Source organism: Engystomops pustulosus, chromosome 5, assembly GCF_040894005.1.
Source record: "Engystomops pustulosus chromosome 5, aEngPut4.maternal, whole genome shotgun sequence".
NCBI lineage: Eukaryota > Metazoa > Chordata > Amphibia > Anura > Leptodactylidae > Engystomops > Engystomops pustulosus.
In genome coordinates, this window is record NC_092415.1 from 206,724,360 (window position 1) to 206,745,308 (window position 20,949).

Genomic DNA, 20,949 nt, shown 5'->3' on the forward strand with positions numbered 1-20,949 from the left:
GGGTCACACTAGGAATGTCTGACAGCTGCTGTGCCCCAGCATGAACCAGCCTTAGTCACATGACTAAAGTGGGGGGACACCATATGGTCAGAGCATCAAGTGCAAAGGTGCTGCTTCCGGCTCCCTCCCACCAGGTGAATTATCTTAATAGTTAGACAGATAATTAGTTACACAGGGTTTGTAGTTAGCAAACACTTTAATAAGTTGACAATTTCTGTAACAAAACATTCCCCCCCCCCCAAATATCAATACGTTTCTATTTAGATATTTCAAAAGTTAAAACAACATTCTACACAGATCGGCTTCGACACACGGATCATTTACAATTGACATGAGGAGGATGAATCCACATAAAGAAGCAGCAGATGCAATACAACAAGTGTTATCGAGGAGACACCGAGGAAATTCTACAAGGGGCATCTGTCATTCTGCATTACGTCATTAAAAAACAAAAAATAGGAAAATTTCAAATTAATGTTCAAAAAAAAATTTTTTTTTTTTAAACCAAACCTTTTTGTTTTTTTCAAAAATTTGCAAAAAATACAAACACCATTAAAATTGATGTGAGGTTATTATTTTTACAGACATTAAAATACACTATACAATTTATCGGACTCTTCTCTCTAATACAAAAAAAAAACAAAAACCACACGACTGTACACCACGGCTTCATCATTAGACGCTACGACATGCTACACACCTCAAAGAGTTAAATTTGGCATCGACCACTGTACAACACATAGCAACGGAGGACGTGTTACACCGTATTAAAGCTGTAGCATTGTTTATTACTATTTTTTTTATTTATTTTAATTTTTTTTTTTTTGCACGGACATCGGAAAAGGTCATCGAGTTTAGATTTCGCTTTTGACATCACAGTAAACACGTTAAAAGGAACCGGTCTGAGATTGCAATAAGGCACTCGAAATGTTGAGTTGCCAAGATGAAGAATAGAGAAAATGGATAGCTGTGTCTACTTTAGGGGGCGCTATTGAGCTAACAGTCAAGTGAATGGGGTTAAGGGGATCTGTTACAGGAGAAAAAACCTCATTGGACAAAAACTTTCTCATGGATAAGAAGCCAAAGGTAAAAATCTTGGGGGGGGGGGCACTCATCGGGGCTTGAGCGCCAGTTCTATGGAGTATAAGCACCGAAAAGGTGCAGTTCAAGGCTTAAGGCCTGGAATTGTGCCCATTTCCCCTTTTACACCCCCTCTACACCATATGGGTGTGAAGGGGGTATGTATATCTACGGTTTGGGTCAGTGCAAGTACTGGAGCCTCCTGATAGATCCAGCAGGTGCCGGACTGGGAGGGGCCAGGGTTCACCTCAAATGCTGGCACATGGTAGACCGTTGCCGATTTGACATTTTGGACCATAAAACCCTAGATACACTTTAATACTATCCCAAAATAGGTCATTCCCAATGGGGCTCTTTTAAAAGAAAAAATTCCTATCTTGAAGAACCAAAAACTATAATCTATGAACCCATGATGATTCTATGGTTGGAAGTGTCTCTATATTTAAAGGGTCTATGATCGTGAAGCTTCTTAAGATCCAAGTTACATAACAAAATCTGGCCAAGGTTAAAAAACAAAACAAATTGTGGACTCACTTGTGGACTCTAATTTGAGTCCTCATGGATGAGAAGTAGGATGAATTCTATTTTCAAACAGGAGTTGAATTTAAAGGGAACCTGTCATCAGTAAAGGTCATTTTTACAAGATGACAGGTTCCAACAGCCCCTGGCATGTTGATTTCGAAAATCCCCGAGAGGCTGGGGGAGGGGGATATAGGGCAATGAGTGAGGAGGAGAGGGGGTACTGAGGAGAAGACAACTCCTGCCATTTGAACTTCCCGATGGGACTTTGCACATGTAGAAGAAACTATTAAAAAGCTGTGAATTATTCACAATAAAGGCATTTTTTAAAATCAACATGTCAGAGGCAATTGGAACCTGTCGTCATGTAAAAATAACCATCCTGGTGACAGGTTCCCTTTAAGCGACAAGAACTTACTCCGTTTCTGGTGGATGAGGTTGGTCTCCTGGGACAGGTCCACTTTAATGTGGCGTAAAAAAATTACATAGATTCATAGTGCATGAATCATTTTTAACTTAATACATAGAAACGTAAAAAATCCCAAAAACTGAGACTCCTTATGGTCATATGACTCTGAAGAGGGTGTGCATGGGGCTAAGACAACTACCCATTTTACTACTTTATTACAGAAAACAGTTTTTCTATATTTTATGGTCCATTTCAGTTGGTTTTACACCCATATAGTTCACCATTTTATGGTCACATGGGATGGTAACCAATGGGATCATCCCGTTATACGTAAAGTTTCACTTTTTTGGATTTTCCTTTAAATTGAGTGACTTTGGAGATGTTGTGATTCGTCATAGAAATATCTCACTGTCAATATATGGCATTAACACCAAAACATTGACAAATCAGTGATCCTATCTAAGTGCATACATCTAATACATAGATCAAAATTAGAAAATTCCAATTTTCAAAGTTGATCAATTTTCTTAAAAGGGATTAAAATTTTCTTTTGAGAATCGGAAATGATAAAAGAGACAGGTTTAGCTTTAAAAAAAATGGTAACTAAATGTTTTTAATTTAATTACAGCCAATGAAGACTGATAGCTCCGGTGGACCTCCAGGTTTTTTTCTTCTCTATTTTTCCATTTTCTCTCCATTTTCTTCTATATTTAGACAATCTCAGACACCTCCTTTACATAAAAATAAGTTATTTAATAAAGGTAAAGTGCAGGAGACTTCCAACTCCTACAAGATTTGGCCCAAATATCTAAAAATAATATTTAATTCAATTTATTTAGATGCCCATTTTTCTTTTCTTAATGGCCGGTCAGCCAATTGCTGGTGTCAATGTGTCCATGTACGATTCTACGTAAATAAGGTGATTCTAACATAAAGGTAAGGGGCATAAATTCTAAATATGTATAAATGTTATTTTTAGATATTTTCCATAAAACCCCCTTAAATACCCATAAATTGACTTCCACTTTGAAAGGTTCAGTCATTGGATCTTTGTTTTATGTAACATGATTCTTTTTGTAAATTCACTCTATATCATCTTTGATTTGTGATTTATAGGAATTCCATTACTTAAAAAAAAATCTGAAAACTGAAAAAAAAATAAACTCTATAAAATAAATCTCTACTCCTGTTTACAATAAGTTTGGCACATGTTCTGCAGATAACTATATATGTTATAAGAAATAGCGTTGTGGTAAAAAAAAAATCTCTTTTTTGCATGTATATTTTTTAAAAATAACGTGTATTATATTTTTTATTTTAGTTTATTTCTTTTATGTTTCCTGTATTTAGCTTATGCTCCCAAAGAATAATGATATTACAGTCAAAAATGCAATATAGTTTTTTAAATGTCTAAGTATAGAGAAAAACCTTTGTTACAGATATATTGTCTTTGTTTTTGAAAATATAGTCATCCTTGTGATTCCTAACAAAAAATAGTTTTATTATAGTCTATATTTGTATTTTTTTGCTTTGACATTTTAATGCTTTGAGTAGTTTTACTTTTTATTTTAGTAAAACTGGCTGATTTTAATAGTTAAATTGCTTAAACCCGTGTGATGGTAGAAAGACGTAAATGCTGCTGTGGAAAGGCACTTAAGGGACCTCTGCTGTTTCAGTGAAATTACAGAAATCTAAATTTAAGAAAATTGGCTGTTTTTGTTAATTGTAACTTACTTATCATCTACTTATAGTTGAGGACTTCAGTGCTAAGTTTTAGCACTTTAATTAAATTTTATCATTTTCTAAGACTACATTTTTTTAAGTTCAGCTGCCAATAATCTGCTAATAAAATAAATAAGGCCGTCAAAATGTTGAGGGATCAAAAGATCTATTAATTACAAAATACAATTCCATTGGGTGAATGAAAATAAGTTATCAATTCTCCGAAATGCAACTTTAAAAATTAACAGAATCAAAAGTTAAAAATAAAAAAATCTCTAAGAAATGAAATTGTTGGCAGATATAGACATAGTAGAAGAGTTCTAATACTTTTAAGATGGACATGTCATATTGTTAGGAATATTGTTTACAGGCAAGAATGACCCGTTGAATACATTTAACAATACAGTGCTACGTGAAAAGACATGACATCAGTGAACCAACCAAAATCTTGGTTGATATTTTATTTTCCAAAAATTCCAGACCACTATACTAAAAAAAATGTCTGGTTGTATGTAAAGCGACAATAAAGCAAGACTGGCTTCATAGGGTCAGTCGTTATTTGTGATACAAACATACTGTCAGCATGTATTTTGAGGAATTTGTCCAAGAATTTTAAATCAGTAAATTAGGGATGGGGTAATCTACTGGAAAAGACAAAAGTCAAGTATTTTCCAGAATTATCTAAAAAACTGAAATGATAATATAAGATGAAGGTCGCCTACAATATCTAAATATTGGTTATCTCCAATGTCTAAAATTTCTATGATTTAAAAAAAACAAAAAATCAGATTAGGGGAAATAAAGGCAAAAAATTTGCCATTTATACCCCTCTGCAGTCAAAATGTGTAGCCATAACTAAGGATGACCGGACCCGAATTCAAAATGTTTAAGTCTATGCCAAACATGGCAGGTTGGGGTCCCAAGTTGGGGCACACCCCCCACGCCTGTAACATGTGCAATCATTGCTAGCATTCAACTACTGGCGGGATGCGTGTGAATCATCGATCCCCGATGATGTCATGAAGCGTGACAATTCTCTGGGAAGTTTCACCACCTGTGTGGCACTGGTGTCTTTGATGGCGGCATTCAAGGAGTGACACCAGCTGCTAACACTGATCGTGGGTGTTACAGTTGGGGCTCCGCTCATCCCTAGGCATGACCCACCATCCCCTGGACACTTTCACCTACAGCCCTTCTTGTAATCAGGACCTCGGTAATCCAATCACAACAATTAAAGGCTGGCCACTACTCTAACCTTTCATTCTGTAGGACAACAATAATTGCTTCTCAAACAGTAAAGTTTGCCCCAGTTGCGAGGCACAGTTCAGAGGGTCACGTGCTGCTCAGACCAATGGTTTAGCACACAAACGACTCTTTATTTGTGCTTGCTTAAAGTTCTACTGGGTTCAGAAGAAAAAATTTTAAGATTAATTGAGGTATTTTCCACATTTTGGCATGGGTTATGACAAACGTTGAGACCAAGGTTATTGTTCTGCTTAGTGAAGGGCCCAATAGAATTTTTTTTTTGAGAAGCTATTGTTTATTATCCAGTAACATAAGTCTGGTTCTCTTCAGAATAGAAGATGTCAAAGTCAACCAAAATTTTTTGTATTTAATTTGAAAAATTTACAAGGGTTAGATCTGGTGGCCTCGGGTCTTGGGCTACTTGACCATTAAGGTCAAGTTGGTGTTGGAGAACTTTAGGTTTGTGGTGAATTTCCTTTGAAACTGTTTCTCACTTGTGATGGACTTTTCCATTTGCAGAGAAAAGTAACCAGCAGTAGACCAATGTCCTTGGGTGTTGGTCTACTTGGCCATGAAGACTATGTTGAGGTTGGGAAAAAACTACAGATTTAGATGTGTTTAGATAGATCCTCACTTGGCTTAGACATTTCCAACCATGGAGAGAAGTCTACAGTGGCAGATGTGGTGACTTCAGGTAAGGGCTATGTTGTTGTTGGGGAACTAAAAACAAGTTTTTAACTAATTTGGTCTTGTGTTGGCCTTTGTCATCTACTTGGCGTGAAATCTTTTGCTAGTTATCTACAGATAGGAACCGGTAGTAAATTTTCTCTTAAAGTATCTAGATACTAAAACTTTATTTGTATAGAAATGTTCAATCCATGGGGAAACAAGTCAATACTAGTAGATGTAGAGGCCTAAGAATTTGGTCTACTTGACTAGGAGGACCTCTAGTGATATCTGGAAGTGGTTGTAGGACAAGATTTAGAGATATTTCCTCAGTTGTATACAAGGAACAGAAGATGGAAACTACTTTCTACTTCACACATGAAATATTTATAGTATTTCAAAATGGCTCAGAGAGAACTATGGCACAACGAACATCACAGTCCCATATTTTTTTAAAGAAAAAAAAAACTTGATTTCTATCATGTATAGTACATCTACTATACACGTTCTGCATTTAATATACACATTCTGCATTATATATACACGTTCCCATCTACCTGCTGATTTTCATGAACCCCCACATTCAAAAATATCACTACATTCAACAAAACCAAAAGATACAACTTTTTGTACCTTTTTCACATACTGGGGCACATTTACTTCCCCGGTCCTGTCGCGATCCCCGAGGTGTGTTGTCCGGAGTTCACCTTCTTCTTCCTGGTGCATGTAAGTGCATTGTCCGTGTATAATGTGATGTGCGGGGAGTCACTAAGACCCTGCGCCCGATATCCTGCATGTGTCGCTTCCCTGCTCAGGTCCCTGGAGTTCACCTTCTTCTTCCTGGTGCATGTAAGTGCATTGTCCGTGTATAATGCGCTGTGCGGGGAGTCACTAAGATCCTGCACCTGATATCCTGCATGTGTCGCTTCCCCGCTCAGGTCCCCGGAGTTCACCTTCTTCTTCCTGGTGCATGTAAGTGCATTGTCCGTGTATAATGCGCTGTGCGGGGAGTCACTAAGATCCTGCATCCTATATCCTGCATGTGTCGCTTCCCCGCTCAGGTCCCTGGAGTTCACCTTCTTCTTCCCGGTGCATGTAAGTGCATTGCCTGTGTATAATGCGCTGTGCGGGAGTCACTAAGATCCTGAGCCCGATATCCTGCATGTGTCGCTTCCCCGCTCAGGTCCCCGGAGTTCACCTTCTTCTTCCTGGTGCATGTAAGTGCATTGTCCATGTATAATGTGCTGTGCGTGGAGTCACTAAGATCCTGCGTCCTATATCCTGCATGTGTCGCTTCCCCGCTCAGGTCCCTGGAGTTCACCTTCTTCTTCCCGGTGCATGTAAGTGCATTGTCCGTGTATAATGCGCTGTGCGGGGAGTCACTAAGATCCTGCGCCCGATATCCTGCATGTGTCGATCCCCGCTCAGGTCCCTGGAGTTCACCTTCTTCTTCCCGGTGCATGTAAGTGCATTGTCCATGTATAATGCGCTGTGCGGGGAGTCACTAAGATCCTGCGCCCGATATCCTGCATGTGTCGCTTCCCCGCTCAGGTCCCCGGAGTTCACCTTCTTCTTCCTGGTGCATGTAAGTGCATTGTCCGTGTATAATGTGATGTGCGGGGAGTCACTAAGATCCTGCGCCCGATATCCTGCATGTGTCACTTCCCCGCTCAGGTCCCCAGAGTTCACCTTCTTCTTCCTGGTGCATGTAAGTGCATTGTCCGTGTATAATGGGCTGTGCGGGGAGTCACTAAGATCCTGCGCCCGATATCCTGCATGTGTCGCTTCCCCGCTCAGGTCCGAGGAGTTCACCTTCTTCTTCCTGGTGCCTGTAAGTGCATTGTCCGTGTATAATGGGCTGTGCGGGGAGTCACTAAGATCCTGCGCCCGATATCCTGCATGTGTCGCTTCCCCGCTCAGGTCCCCGGAGTTCACCTTCTCCTTCCCGGTGTATGTGAGTGCTTGTCTTACTAAACAATTCGAATTTTACATCCCGCGCTTAGTATGAATCAGTTGGGTTGTCTGACGTCCACGCCCCCCAATTTGTGTCGCATTAAAGTCATCACGATTGCGCCAAAAACCTCAGTTAAATGCGGCGCTAATCGGAAATAGTCAGGAAACCCAACGGAAATGCGGTCCGCGGACCATTAGTAAATATGCCCCAGTGTTTTTTCTGTGAATACATAGTAAAAAAAAAAAAAAAAAAGAAAACAAGCAAAAAAAAATTGTAATTGTCCAGTTAATTTTTTTTTCTTTTCAAAAATGTTCTGTTTTGACACCAAAATAAAATGATTGGTTAATCTTATTGTAAAGTTTTGTTGTTGTTTTTTTTTTGTAAAGTTAATTGACATCTTATTACTGTAAGTTATACGAAAATACGTTACCAGATGTATTTCTGGACACAAGGCATAAGTTTTGCAAGACTGTCACAAAATATTAATAATAGTAATTACATCTACATCATTTTTTTTGACATCTACATGAATTTTTTTAAAAATATAATTTAATACTGTTAGTTTACATTACATTTTCACGCTATTTTTCCAGTGTTCGTGACAAACATTGCCGCTACCCCCTGCTAAAACCTAGAAGATCGTTAGAATAACACCAGGTGGCCATCCGGGTTTTGCGTCCACCCTACGTCCACCAACACCATAACCAGTGCAATCTATACACACAACTCCTCCTTAATCAGCTCATTCACATTTTTGATTAATTTACAAAACAAAAATTTTTTTAAAAAAAAAACATTGTTCAATTTAAAAAAAAAAAAAATCCTAAAAAAAAATTAATATTCAAGCTGCCTGATGTAATAGTAAATCGTTATTATGACAAAAAAAAGTGCTTTCGTTTTTGTTGGGGTTTTTTTTTTTTTTTGGACAATGAATATATTTACGAAAAGCTGTTACAAAAAAGTTTTTTTGTCACCTTCACCAATCAGATATTTTCGAAATAATAGAAAAAAAGAAATTTTTATGAATATTCTATACGTTGTAGAAGGTTCCAGAACTCTGTTGTCCCAGTTTTCTTAAAGATATCCTGTTGTATTTTAGTTTTTTAAATTTTCATTATTTGCAATTTTATTTTTTTTTTTAAGGTCAACAGTAATTTAATTAAAAAAAAAAAACGGGATTGTAATCGATGGATTGTACATGATACGTGCATGAAGTTATTATATTGCTGGGAAACAACCCCAATAATCCATGGAAGTGACAGAATCTACGGAGCCTTCTCTCCGACTCTTTCTCTCGTACGATTTCTCTCTTTTTTTTCTCACCTCCTTTTCCCAATGACTAAAAAAAAAAAAAAAATTTATAATACAAAAATAAAAAAACAAGCAATGTTAGAAAATGTTTAGGCAGTTTGTGAGCTCATGTCGCCAGGTTCTCCGCGTTTATGCTGGACATCCGGATCTGCGAGCTGCTCTTGCTCAGAATGGACAATTGTGTCCCCCCGTTGACTCCGCTGCTCGCCAGGGACGGGTGACGGTGCTTGAAATCCACAGCAAAATACCGGTTGACTTTCCAGCTCCGCCATTTTCTCTTTATTTCTGATTGCACCTTTAGGGAGAAACTTTAAAAGGTCATTTTTTTTATGTACTTTTGTTGTTGTGGAACAGGATGGTAAATATGCAAAATCTATCATCTACATCTATCTATCTATCTATCGATCTATCTTCTATGTATCTCCTATACATCATATCTCCGATTAGGGTTGAGCAGACCTGAACCGCAAAGTTTGGGTTCATACCAAACTTTGTGGGTTCGGGTCCCCTTGACCCTCTTTCATTAGAAAATATGTCCAACCCTCCCCCCTCTCACCGATCCCACAGCATTACCACTGGTCACTTTGTGTTTACTCCCCTCTGGGCAGGAAGTGAAGTGGGCGATGTAACTGATGCGGCCAATCAGAAGCCTCCGAGGTCAAAGAGGCGGGATTCTTGACATTATTTAACCCACCCCACTTCAATAACTGCTTAAGCCACCGATTGGCTGCAGCAGTCACATGATCCCCTGCACTTCCTGCCCAAAGATAAGTTTACACAACCGGGGTCCTGCATGCGGTAATCCAGAGCAGGGCGGGTTTATAGTATATAGTATTTTTTAACTAATTCCCTTGAGTGACCCTGAAAAAGATTTCTGCCGTGTTACTTGTATCAGTTGTGACTAGACCTTCCTATGTTATCGTGATCACATTGCCCCTCAAATACAATTATAAAGAAATAACTTGGATCTTACCTCTCCATTCAGAAAGCAATAGAGGATGGCGACAACAAATCCCTAAAAACAAGAGAAAAAAGTCTACATTTTATGTGTGTATTATATGTGGAAGATCAGTGGGGTCTGGCAGTGATCAGAGGGGTCCAGCAGTGATAAGTGGGGTCCAGCAGTGATCACTGGGGTCGGAGAGAAGTGATATCAGTGGGGTCTGGCAGTGATCAGTGGGGTCGGAGAGAAGTGAGATCAGTGGGGTCGGAGAGAAGTGAGATCAGTGGGGTCTTGCAGTGATCAGTGGGGTCTTGCAGTGATCAGAGTGGTCCAGCAGTGATCAGAGGGGTCCGGCAGTGATCAGAGGGGTCCGGCAGTGATCAGTGGGGTCGGAGAAGAGTGAGATCAGTGGGGTCTGGCAGTGATCAGTGGGGTCTTTCAGTGATCAGTGGGGTCTTGCAGTAATCACTAGGGTCTGGCAGTGATCAGTGGGGTCTGGCAGTGATCAGTGGGGTCTTGCAGTGATCAGAGGGGTCCAGCAGTGATCAGTGGGGTCTTGCTGTGATCACTGGGGTCCAGCAGTGATGAGTGGGGTCGGAGAGAAGTGAGATCAGTGGGGTCTGGCAGTGATCAGTGGGGTTGGAGAGAAGTGAGATCAGTGTGGTCTTGCAGTGATCAGTGGGGTCTGGCAGTGATCAGTGGGGTCTGGCAGTGATATCAGAGGGGTCTAGCAGTGATCAGGCGGGTCTGGCAGTGAATATAGAATCCATTCTATAGATGTGTCGGGTAAGTGGATCCATTGTATAGATGTGTTGGGTCGGGGAATCTCTTCTATTGATGTGTCGGGTCAGTGAATACATTGTATAGATGTGTCGGGCAGTGGCAGAGCAGGGACACATCATAAGGGAAATATGATGACCATACATGGTGTTTGTACATCTCCCAGGGTTTCCCTCACAGAAAGCTCTAAATTATTTCATGTTATTCAATAAAATATTTTTTGGCCCAGATTGGATTTTAACTCACATCCTCCACTCTCTACCTGCCGTAGAGATATAGGACAGCGCCTCTACCCACTAGACTACGCACTCGCTGGATGACAAAGGGAGGATGTTATGTAACTAAGAGCTTCCATAGAGTTACACTGTGACACCTGCTCCATGCACTGGTATATAGAGGTACAGCGCCCCCATCCTCTAGACCAGTGATGGCAAACCTTTTAGAGACCGGGTGCCCAAACTTCAACCAAAACCTACTTATTTACCATCGAGTGCCAACTTGACAATTTAAACAGTAATTTATTGCTCTCTTTCACATATATATCACAACAGTTAATCGTATCAGCCCCCTGAGGACACCAATACAGTTGAAAGCAGGAATGCAGATTCAGACATCATTGTAGCTTCTCTCCAGGGTCTCTCTGTACAGGAACAATCGTGGGGGCCAGTAGTAGGACCTCAAAAAATACTTAGGCCCTGTTCACACCTTCTTACTCTTTCAGTTCCAATCAATCAAAGATACGTCACTTTAAAAGAGTGCCAAGAGCTGCATCTCAATTGTCTAGGACTGCAGGAAGATTTAAGCCCTGTCTGTCGAACTTTGTCCTGGGGCGACAGCCTGGGTGCCCACAGAAAGGTCCCCGAGTGCCACCTCTGGCACCCGTGCCATAGGTTCGCCATCACTGCTCTAGACTATGGTATTACTGGTTACACTGGGGGATGTTATATCACTAGAGCCTCCATAGAGTTACACTGTGACACAGGCTCCATGCACTGGTATATAGAGGTAGAGCGCCCCCATCCACTAGACTATGGTATTACTGGTTACACTGGGGGATGTTATATCACTAGAGCCTCCATAGAGTTACACTGTGACACATGCTCCATGCACTGGTATATAGAGGTACAGCGCCCCCATCCACTAGACTATGGTATTACTGGTTACACTGGGGGATGTTATATCACTAGAGCCTCCATAGAGTTACACTGTGACACAGGCTCCATGCACTGGTATATAGAGATACAGCGCCCCCATCCACTAGACTTTGGTACTACTGGTTACACTGGGGGATGTTATATCACTAGAGCCTCCATAGAGTTACACTGTGACACACGCTCCATGCACTGGTATATAGAGGTACAGCGCCCCCATCCACTAGACTATGGTATTACTGGTTACACTGGGGGATGTTATATCACTAGAGCCTCCATAGAGTTACACTGTGACACCTGCTCCATGCACTGGAATATAGAGATACAGCGCCCCCATCCACTAGACTATGGTATTACTGGTTACACTGGGGGATGTTATATCACAGGAGCCTCCATAGAGTTACACTGTGACACAGGCTCCATGCACTGGTATATAGAGATACAGCACCCCCATCCACTAGACTATGGTATTACTGGTTACACTGGGGGTGTTATATCACTAGAGCCTCCATAGAGTTACACTGTGACACCTGCTCCATGCACTGGTATATAGAGATACAGCGCCCCCATCCACTAGACTATGGTATTACAGGTTACACTGGGGGATGTTATATCACTAGAGCCTCCATAGAGTTCCACTGTGACACCTGCTCCATGCACTGGTATATAGAGATACAGCGCCCCTATCCACTAGACTATGGTATTACTGGTTACACTGGGGGGTGTTATATCACTAGAGCCTCCATAGAGTTACACTGTGACACAGGCTCCATGCACTGGTATATAGAGGTACAGCGCCCCCATCCACTAGACTATGGTATTACTGGTTACACTGGGGGATGTTATATCACAGGAGCCTCCATAGAGTTACACTGTGACACACGCTCCATGCACTGGTATATAGAGGTACAGCGCCCCCATCCACCAGACTATGGTATTACTGGTTACACTGGGGGATGTTATATCACTAGAGCCTCCATAGAGTTACACTGTGACAAAGGCTCCATGCACTGGTATATAGAGATACAGCGTCCCCATCCACTAGACTATGGTATAACTGGTTACACTGGGGGATGTTATATCACTAGAGCCTCCATAGAGCTACACTGTGACAAAGGCTCCATGCACTGGTATATAGAGATACAGCGCCCCCATCCACTAGACTATGGTATTACTGGTTACACTGGGGGATGTTATATCACTAGAGCTTCCATAGAGTTACACTGTGACACAGGCTCCATGCAATGGTATATAGAGATACAGCGCCCCCATCCTATAGACTATGGTATTACTGGTTACACTGGGGGGGGGGGGTTATATCACTAGAGCCTCCATAGAGTTACACTGTGACACAGGCTCCATGCACTGGTATATAGAGATACAGCGCCCCCATCCACTAGACTATGGTATTACTGGTTACACTGGGGGATGTTATATCACTAGACCCTCCATAGAGTTACACTGTGACACCTGCTCCATGCACTGGTATATAGAGATACAGCGCCCCCATCCACTAGACTATGGTATTACTGGTTACACTGGGGGGTGTTATATCACTAGAGCCTCCATAGAGTTACACTGTGACACCTGCTCCATGCACTGGTATATAGAGATACAGCGCCCCCATACACTAGACTATGGTATTACTGGTTACACTGGGGGAAGTTATATCACTAGAGCCTCCATAGAGTTACACTGTGACACAGGCTCCATGCACTGGTATATAGAGATACAGCGCCCCCATCCTCTAGACTATGGTATTACTGGTTACACTGGGGGATGTTATATCACTAGAGCCTCCATAGAGTTACACTGTGACACAGGCTCCATGCACTGGTATATAGAGATACAGCGCCCCCATCCTCTAGACTATGGTATTACTGGTTACACTGGGGGAAGTTATATCACTAGAGCCTCCATAGAGTTACACTGTGACACAGGCTCCATGCACTGGTATATAGAGATACAGCGCCCCCATCCACTAGACTATGGTATTACTGGTTACACTGGGGGTGTTATATCACTAGAGCCTCCATAGAGTTACACTGTGACACAGGCTCCATGCACTGGTATATAGAGGTACAGCGCCCCCATCCACTAGACTATGGTATTACTGGTTACACTGGGGGGTGTTATATCACTAGAGCCTCCATAGAGTTACACTGTGACACCTGCTCCATGCACTGGTATATAGAGATACAGCGCCCCCATCCACTAGACTATGGTATTACTGGTTACACTGGGAGGATGTTATATCACTAGAGCCTCCATAGAGTTACACTGTGACACAGGCTCCATGCACTGGTATATAGAGGTACAGCGCCCCCATCCACTAGACTATGGTATTACTGGTTACACTGGGGGTGTTATATCACTAGAGCCTCCATAGAGTTACACTGTGACACAGGCTCCATGCACTGGTATATAGAGGTACAGCGCCCCCATCCACTAGACTATGGTATTACTGGTTACACTGGGGGGTGTTATATCACTAGAGCCTCCATAGAGTTACACTGTGACACCTGCTCCATGCACTGGTATATAGAGATACAGCGCCCCCATCCACTAGACTATGGTATTACTGGTTACACTGGGAGGATGTTATATCACTAGAGCCTCCATAGAGTTACACTGTGACACAGGCTCCATGCACTGGTATATAGAGGTACAGCGCCCCCATCCACTAGACTATGGTATTACTGGTTACACTGGGGGGATGTTATATCACTAGAGCCTCCATAGAGTTACACTGTGACACCTGCTCCATGCACTGGTATATAAAGGTACAGCGCCCCCATCCACTAGACTATGGTATTACTGGTTACACTGGGGGGTGTTATATCACTAGAGCCTCCATAGAGTTACACTGTGACACCTGCTCCATGCACTGGTATATAGAGATACAGCGCCCCCATCCACTAGACTATGGTATTACTGGTTACACTGGGGGGATGTTATATCACTAGAGCCTCCATAGAGTTACACTGTGACACCTGCTCCATGCACTGGTATATAGAGGTACAGCGCCCCCATCCACTAGACTATGGTATTACTGGTTACACTGGGGGTGTTATATCACTAGAGCCTCCATAGAGTTAAACTGTGACACAGGCTGCATGCACTGGTATATAGAGGTACAGCGCCCCCATCCACTAGACTATGGTATTACTGGTTACACTGGGGGATGTTATATCACTAGAGCCTCCATAGAGTTACACTGTGACACAGGCTCCATGCACTGGTATATAGAGATACAGCGCCCCCATCCACTAGACTATGGTATTACTGGTTACACTGGGGGGATGTTATATCACTAGAGCCTCCATAGAGTTACACTGTGACACAGGCTCCATGCACTGGTATATAGAGATACAGCACCCCCATCCACTAGACTATGGTATTACTGGTTACACTGGGGGATGTTATATCACTAGAGCCTCCATAGAGTTACACTGTGACACAGGCTCCATGCACTGGTATATAGAGGTACAGCGCCCCCATCCACTAGACTATGGTATTACTGGTTACACGGGGGGATGTTATATCACTAGAGCCTCCATAGAGTTACACTGTGACACAGGCTCCATGCACTGGTATATAGAGGTACAGCGCCCCCATCCACTAGACTATGGTATTACTGGTTACACTGGGGGTGTTATATCACTAGAGCCTCCATAGAGTTACACTGTGACACAGGCTCCATGCACTGGTATATAGAGATACAGCGCCCCCATCCACTAGACTATGGTATTACTGGTTACACTGGGAGGATGTTATATCACTAGAGCCTCCATAGAGTTACACTGTGACACCTGCTCCATGCACTGGTATATAGAGGTACAGCGCCCCCATCCACTAGACTATGGTATTACTGGTTACACTGGGGGAGGTTATATCACTAGAGCCTCCATAGAGTTACACTGTGACACAGGCTCCATGCACTGGTATATAGAGATACAGCGCCCCCATCCACCAGACTATGGTATTACTGGTTACACTGGGGGATGTTATATCACTAGAGCCTCCATAGAGTTACACTGTGACATACGCTCCATGCACTGGTATATAGAGATACAGCGTCCCCATCCACTAGACTATGGTATTACTGGTTACACTGGGGGTGTTATATCACTAGAGCCTCCATAGAGTTACACTGTGACACACGCTCCATGCACTGGTATATAGAGATACAGCGCCCCCATCCACTAGACTATGGTATTACTGGTTACACTGGGGGGTGTTATATCACTAGAGCCTCCATAGAGTTACACTGTGACACAGGCTCCATGCACTGGTATATAGAGATACAGCGCCCCCATCCTCTAGACTATGGTATTACTGGTTACACTGGGGGGATGTTATATCACTAGAGCCTCCATAGAGTTACACTGTGACACAGGCTCCATGCACTGGTATATAGAGATACAGCGCCCCCATCCTCTAGACTATGGTATTACTGGTTACACTGGGGGGTGTTATATCACTAGAGCCTCCATAGAGTTACACTGTGACACAGGCTCCATGCACTGGTATATAGAGATACAGCGCCCCCATCCACTAGACTATGGTATTACTGGTTACACTGGGGGATGTTATATCACTAGAGCCTCCATAGAGTTACACTGTGACACCTGCTCCATGCACTGGTATATAGAGATACAGCGCCCCCATCCACTAGACTATGGTATTACTGGTTACACTGGGGGATGTTATATCACTAGAGCCTCCATAGAGTTACACTGTGACACCTGCTCCATGCACTGGTATATAGAGGTACAGCGCCCCCATCCACTAGACTATGGTATTACTGGTTACACTGGGGGATGTTATATCACTAGAGCCTCCATAGAGTTACACTGTGACACAGGCTCCATGCACTGGTATATAGAGATACAGCGCCCCCATCCACTAGACTATGGTATTACTGGTTACACTGGGAGGATGTTATATCACTAGAGCCTCCATAGAGTTACACTGTGACACAGGCTCCATGCACTGGTATATAGAGATACAGCGTCCCCATCCACTAGACTATGGTATTACTGGTTACACTGGGGGATGTTATATCACTAGAGCCTCCATAGAGTTACACTGTGACACAGGCTCCATGCACTGGTATATAGAGATACAGCGCCCCCATCCACCAGACTATGGTATTACTGGTTACACTGGGGGTGTTATATCACTAGAGCCTCCATAGAGTTACACTGTGACACAGGCTCCATGCACTGGTATATAGAGATACAGCGCCCCCTACCACTAGACTATGGTATTACTGGTTACACTGGGGGATGTTATATCACTAGAGCCTCCATAGAGTTACACTGTGACATACGCTCCATGCACTGGTATATAGAGATACAGCGCCCCCATCCACTAGACTATGGTATTACTGGTTACACTGGGGGATGTTATATCACTAGAGCCTCCATAGAGTTACACTGTGACACAGGCTCCATGCACTGGTATATAGGGATACAGCGCCCCCATCCACTAGACTATGGTATTACTGGTTACACTGGGGGGTGTTATATCACTAGAGCCTCCATAGAGTTACACTGTGATACAGGCTCCATGCACTGGTATATAGAGGTACAGCGCCCCCATCCACTAGACTATGGTATTACTGGTTACACTGGGGGATGTTATATCACTAGAGCCTCCATAGAGTTACACTGTGACACAGGCTCCATGCACTGGTATATAGAGATACAGCGCCCCCATCCACCAGACTATGGTATTACTGGTTACACTGGGGGATGTTATATCACTAGAGCCTCCATAGAGTTACACTGTGACATACGCTCCATGCACTGGTATATAGAGATACAGCGCCCCCATCCACTAGACTATGGTAATACTGGTATATAGAAATGGATCTTCTCAGGATATTTTGAAGATTCCACCATTAAAAAATATTACCTTGGGAAGAGGGAAAGTGGTGTAAGGAAAGTAAAAAATAGGAGGGACAATATGCAAATTCACTAATCTCACTCATAATTTACCTGAAAAGATCCGAGTCCCAGCTCAAACACGAGCCGCTCCCTCTTACTGACATTCTCTGGAGAAAAGGCGAAGACGGTATAGTGGATTCCGAAGAGTGGGATGAGCAGAAGCGTGGAGCGGGCCAACCTCCTACAACAGGGAGCAATGTATAAGTATTACAGAGTCATATGAAAACTGGCAGAATAGTGAGTGCAGCTCTGGAGTATAATACAGGATGTAACTCAGGATCAGTACAGGATAAGTAATGTCATGTATGTACAGTGACTGCACCAGCAGCAGAATAGTGAGTACAGCTCTGGGGTATAATACAGGATGTAACTCAGGATCAGTACAGGATAAGTAATGTCATGTATGTATACAGTGACTGCACCAACAGCAGAATAGTGAGTGCAGCTCTGGAGTATAATACAGGATGTAACTCAGGATCAGTACAGGATAAGTAATGTCATGTATGAACACAGTGACTGCACCAGCAGCAGAATAGTGAGTGCAGCTCTGGGGTATAATACAGGATGTAACTCAGGATCAGTACAGGATAAGTAATGTCATGTATGTACATAGTGACTGCACCAGCAGCAGAATAGTGAGTGCAGCTCTGGGGTATAATACAGGATGTAACTCAGGATCAGTACAGGATAAGTAATGTCATGTATGTACATAGTGACTCCACCAGCAGCAGAATAGTGAGTGCAGCTCTGGAGTATAATACAGGATGTAACCCAGGATCAGTACAGGATAAGTAATGTCATGTATGTACACAGTGACTGCACCAGCAGCAGAATAGTGAGTGCAGCTCTGGAGTATAATACAGGATGTAACTCAGGATCAGTACAGGATAAGTAATGTCATGTATGTACACAGTGACTGCACCAGCAGCAGAATAGTGAGTGCAGCTCTGGAATATAATACAGGATGTAACTCAGGATCAGTACAGGATAAGTAATGTCATGTATGTACACAGTGACTGCACCGGCAGCAGAATAGTGAGTGCAGCTCTGGGGTATAATACAGGATGTAACTCAGGATCAGTACAGCATAAGTAATGTCATGTATGTACCCAGTGACTGCACCAGCAGCAGAATAGTGAGTGCAGCTCTGGGGTATAATACAGGATGTAACTCAGGATCAGTACAGGATAAGTAATGTCATGTATATACACAGTGACTGCACCAGCAGCAGAATAGTGAGTGCAGCTCTGGGGTATAATACAGGATGTAACTCAGGATCAGTACAGGATAAGTAATGTCATGTATGTACACAGTGACTGCACCAGCAGCAGAATAGTGAGTGCAGCTCTGGGGTATAATACAGGATGTAACTCAGGATCAGTACAGGATAAGTAATGTCATGTATGTACACAGTGACTGCTCCAGCAGCAGAATAGTGAGTGCAGCTCTGGAGTATAATACAGGATGTAACTCAGGATCAGTACAGGATAAGTAATGTCATGTATGTACACAGTGACTGCACCAGCAGCAGAATAGTGAGTGCAGCTCTGGAGTATAATACAGTATGTAACTCAGGGTCAGTACAGGATAAGTAATGTCATGTATGTACACAGTGACTGCACCAGCAGCAGAATAGTGAGTGCAGCTCTGGGGTATAATACAGGATGTAACTCAGGATCAGTACAGGATAAGTAATGTCAAAAGTGGGAGGGAAAGTGCTCCTGATTCGCCAATAAAGTTTGATTTCAGTTTGGGGGTTTAGTAGGTGGACAGAATTGAAATGTTTGTTTTTTTTCACCATCGGTTTGCACAGTGGAATGGTAGAGTCTGCAGATCAGTCCTGTGTAATATATCTAATTGCTTACTACACTACAGTACGCCTTGCTCCGCCTACATGTCCACAATGGATCCTGATTGCTCTAGAATGGTGAATATGATTGTGCAGACTGCAGGCTGTGTTAGATATTGGTGTATGTAACTTTTCCATGTCCTCACACTGCTGTGTTCTGTGTTCCCTGCATTAAACTAGTTTACAGTCGTAACCCTCTGCATGAATTTAGATGTGTACCAGGACTTTTGTTTGATAATTTAGAAGTCACAGAGCGCAGGGCAGAGGATGTACATATGAGGGGTCAACAGTGTATAATTTTAAGTGCATTTATAAGTGCACAAAGAATTAGACCAGAATGTTACATTATGGAATATGATCTTACAATCCATCGTCATCATCTCCTGCCATCACTATCACCTGATGTCACCATCACTCATTTCCCTCCTCCTCAGGTATGAGCTCAACCAGAAGTCCCAGTCACCTCCAGCAATAGTCTTGTATCTGCTATGCTCTTGTGTAACCAATAACCAATCCCCTGCTATTTTCTGGAGACTTCCTGACTCCTTCTGTCTTCTCTCCAGCCTCGTGATAACACCTGGTAGTTATAGCTCATTTGTCTGGGGTGTATAAATTGCAGACCTTAGGTCTCTCAGACATTGGTCGGCAGTGCATACATTTAAGTGCATCTATAAGTGCTCATAGAATTAGACCAGAATTGAACGATAGGACTTTTCCTTGTAAGTACTTGTAAAACTCAAATTATTTTATTACTCAACTTTACAAAAAGTAAAGTCACTGCATTCAACTCTTCCAATGACTAATCTAATCTACTAATCTAATCTAGATCGAGAGCACTTACAGTTGCACTTAATAGAATCTACTGTGAAGAATGGCGCTGCTGTAGGTGGCTGTCTGTGCATTTGTTTTGGCTCACCCCGCCCCCACTGCACCTCTTCAATTCTACAGTGTGGCAGATTAGGGGTCTAGACTTCTGACTCTGAGGATCTTGTCACAGCTGCTATAGCAGTGTCCCCTGGCACAGAGCACAGCAGTGTGAGGACATGCCCCAATACACTGGGATAAGCTACAATCCTGAAATAAACATCTATAATTGACAGTCCTGCTGCTACTAACAACATACAAACATCTGATTACACATCTCTCCAGGGACAGTAATTGACACAGAAATAACATGCGTGCAGACATGGCACATATGACACCAACATGCAGCACGAGCACAGCAGAGGCGCAGCGCAGAGCACACTTACAGTGTAACGATGGAAAGCTCAGACATCTTGAATGAATATTGCTGCGACCGCTTACTGTAACAGAAGCTTTTCTGAAGGCAACTGATGGACATGACAAGAGTAACATACATCAGATG

General features: G+C 42.6%; 1 protein-coding gene across 2 annotated transcripts in view; it reads right to left on the reverse strand.

Moving 5' to 3' along the window:
• Positions 1 to 725: 725 nt before the first annotated feature.
• ADCYAP1R1 (ADCYAP receptor type I) overlaps positions 726 to 20,949 on the reverse strand; it is a 223,570-nt gene continuing 203,346 nt past the window's right edge. The window contains exons 14-16 of one of the 2 annotated variants that reach the window (XM_072154437.1): positions 17,786 to 17,915; positions 9,880 to 9,921; positions 726 to 9,214 (exon numbers count right to left, since the gene is read on the reverse strand). In XM_072154437.1, coding sequence (XP_072010538.1) covers positions 8,996 to 9,214; positions 9,880 to 9,921; positions 17,786 to 17,915 — 391 coding nt within the window. In that variant the 3' untranslated portion in view covers positions 726 to 8,995. The remainder of the gene's footprint in view (positions 9,215 to 9,879; positions 9,922 to 17,785; positions 17,916 to 20,949) is intronic. The other variant, XM_072154438.1, reaches the window with a different exon arrangement.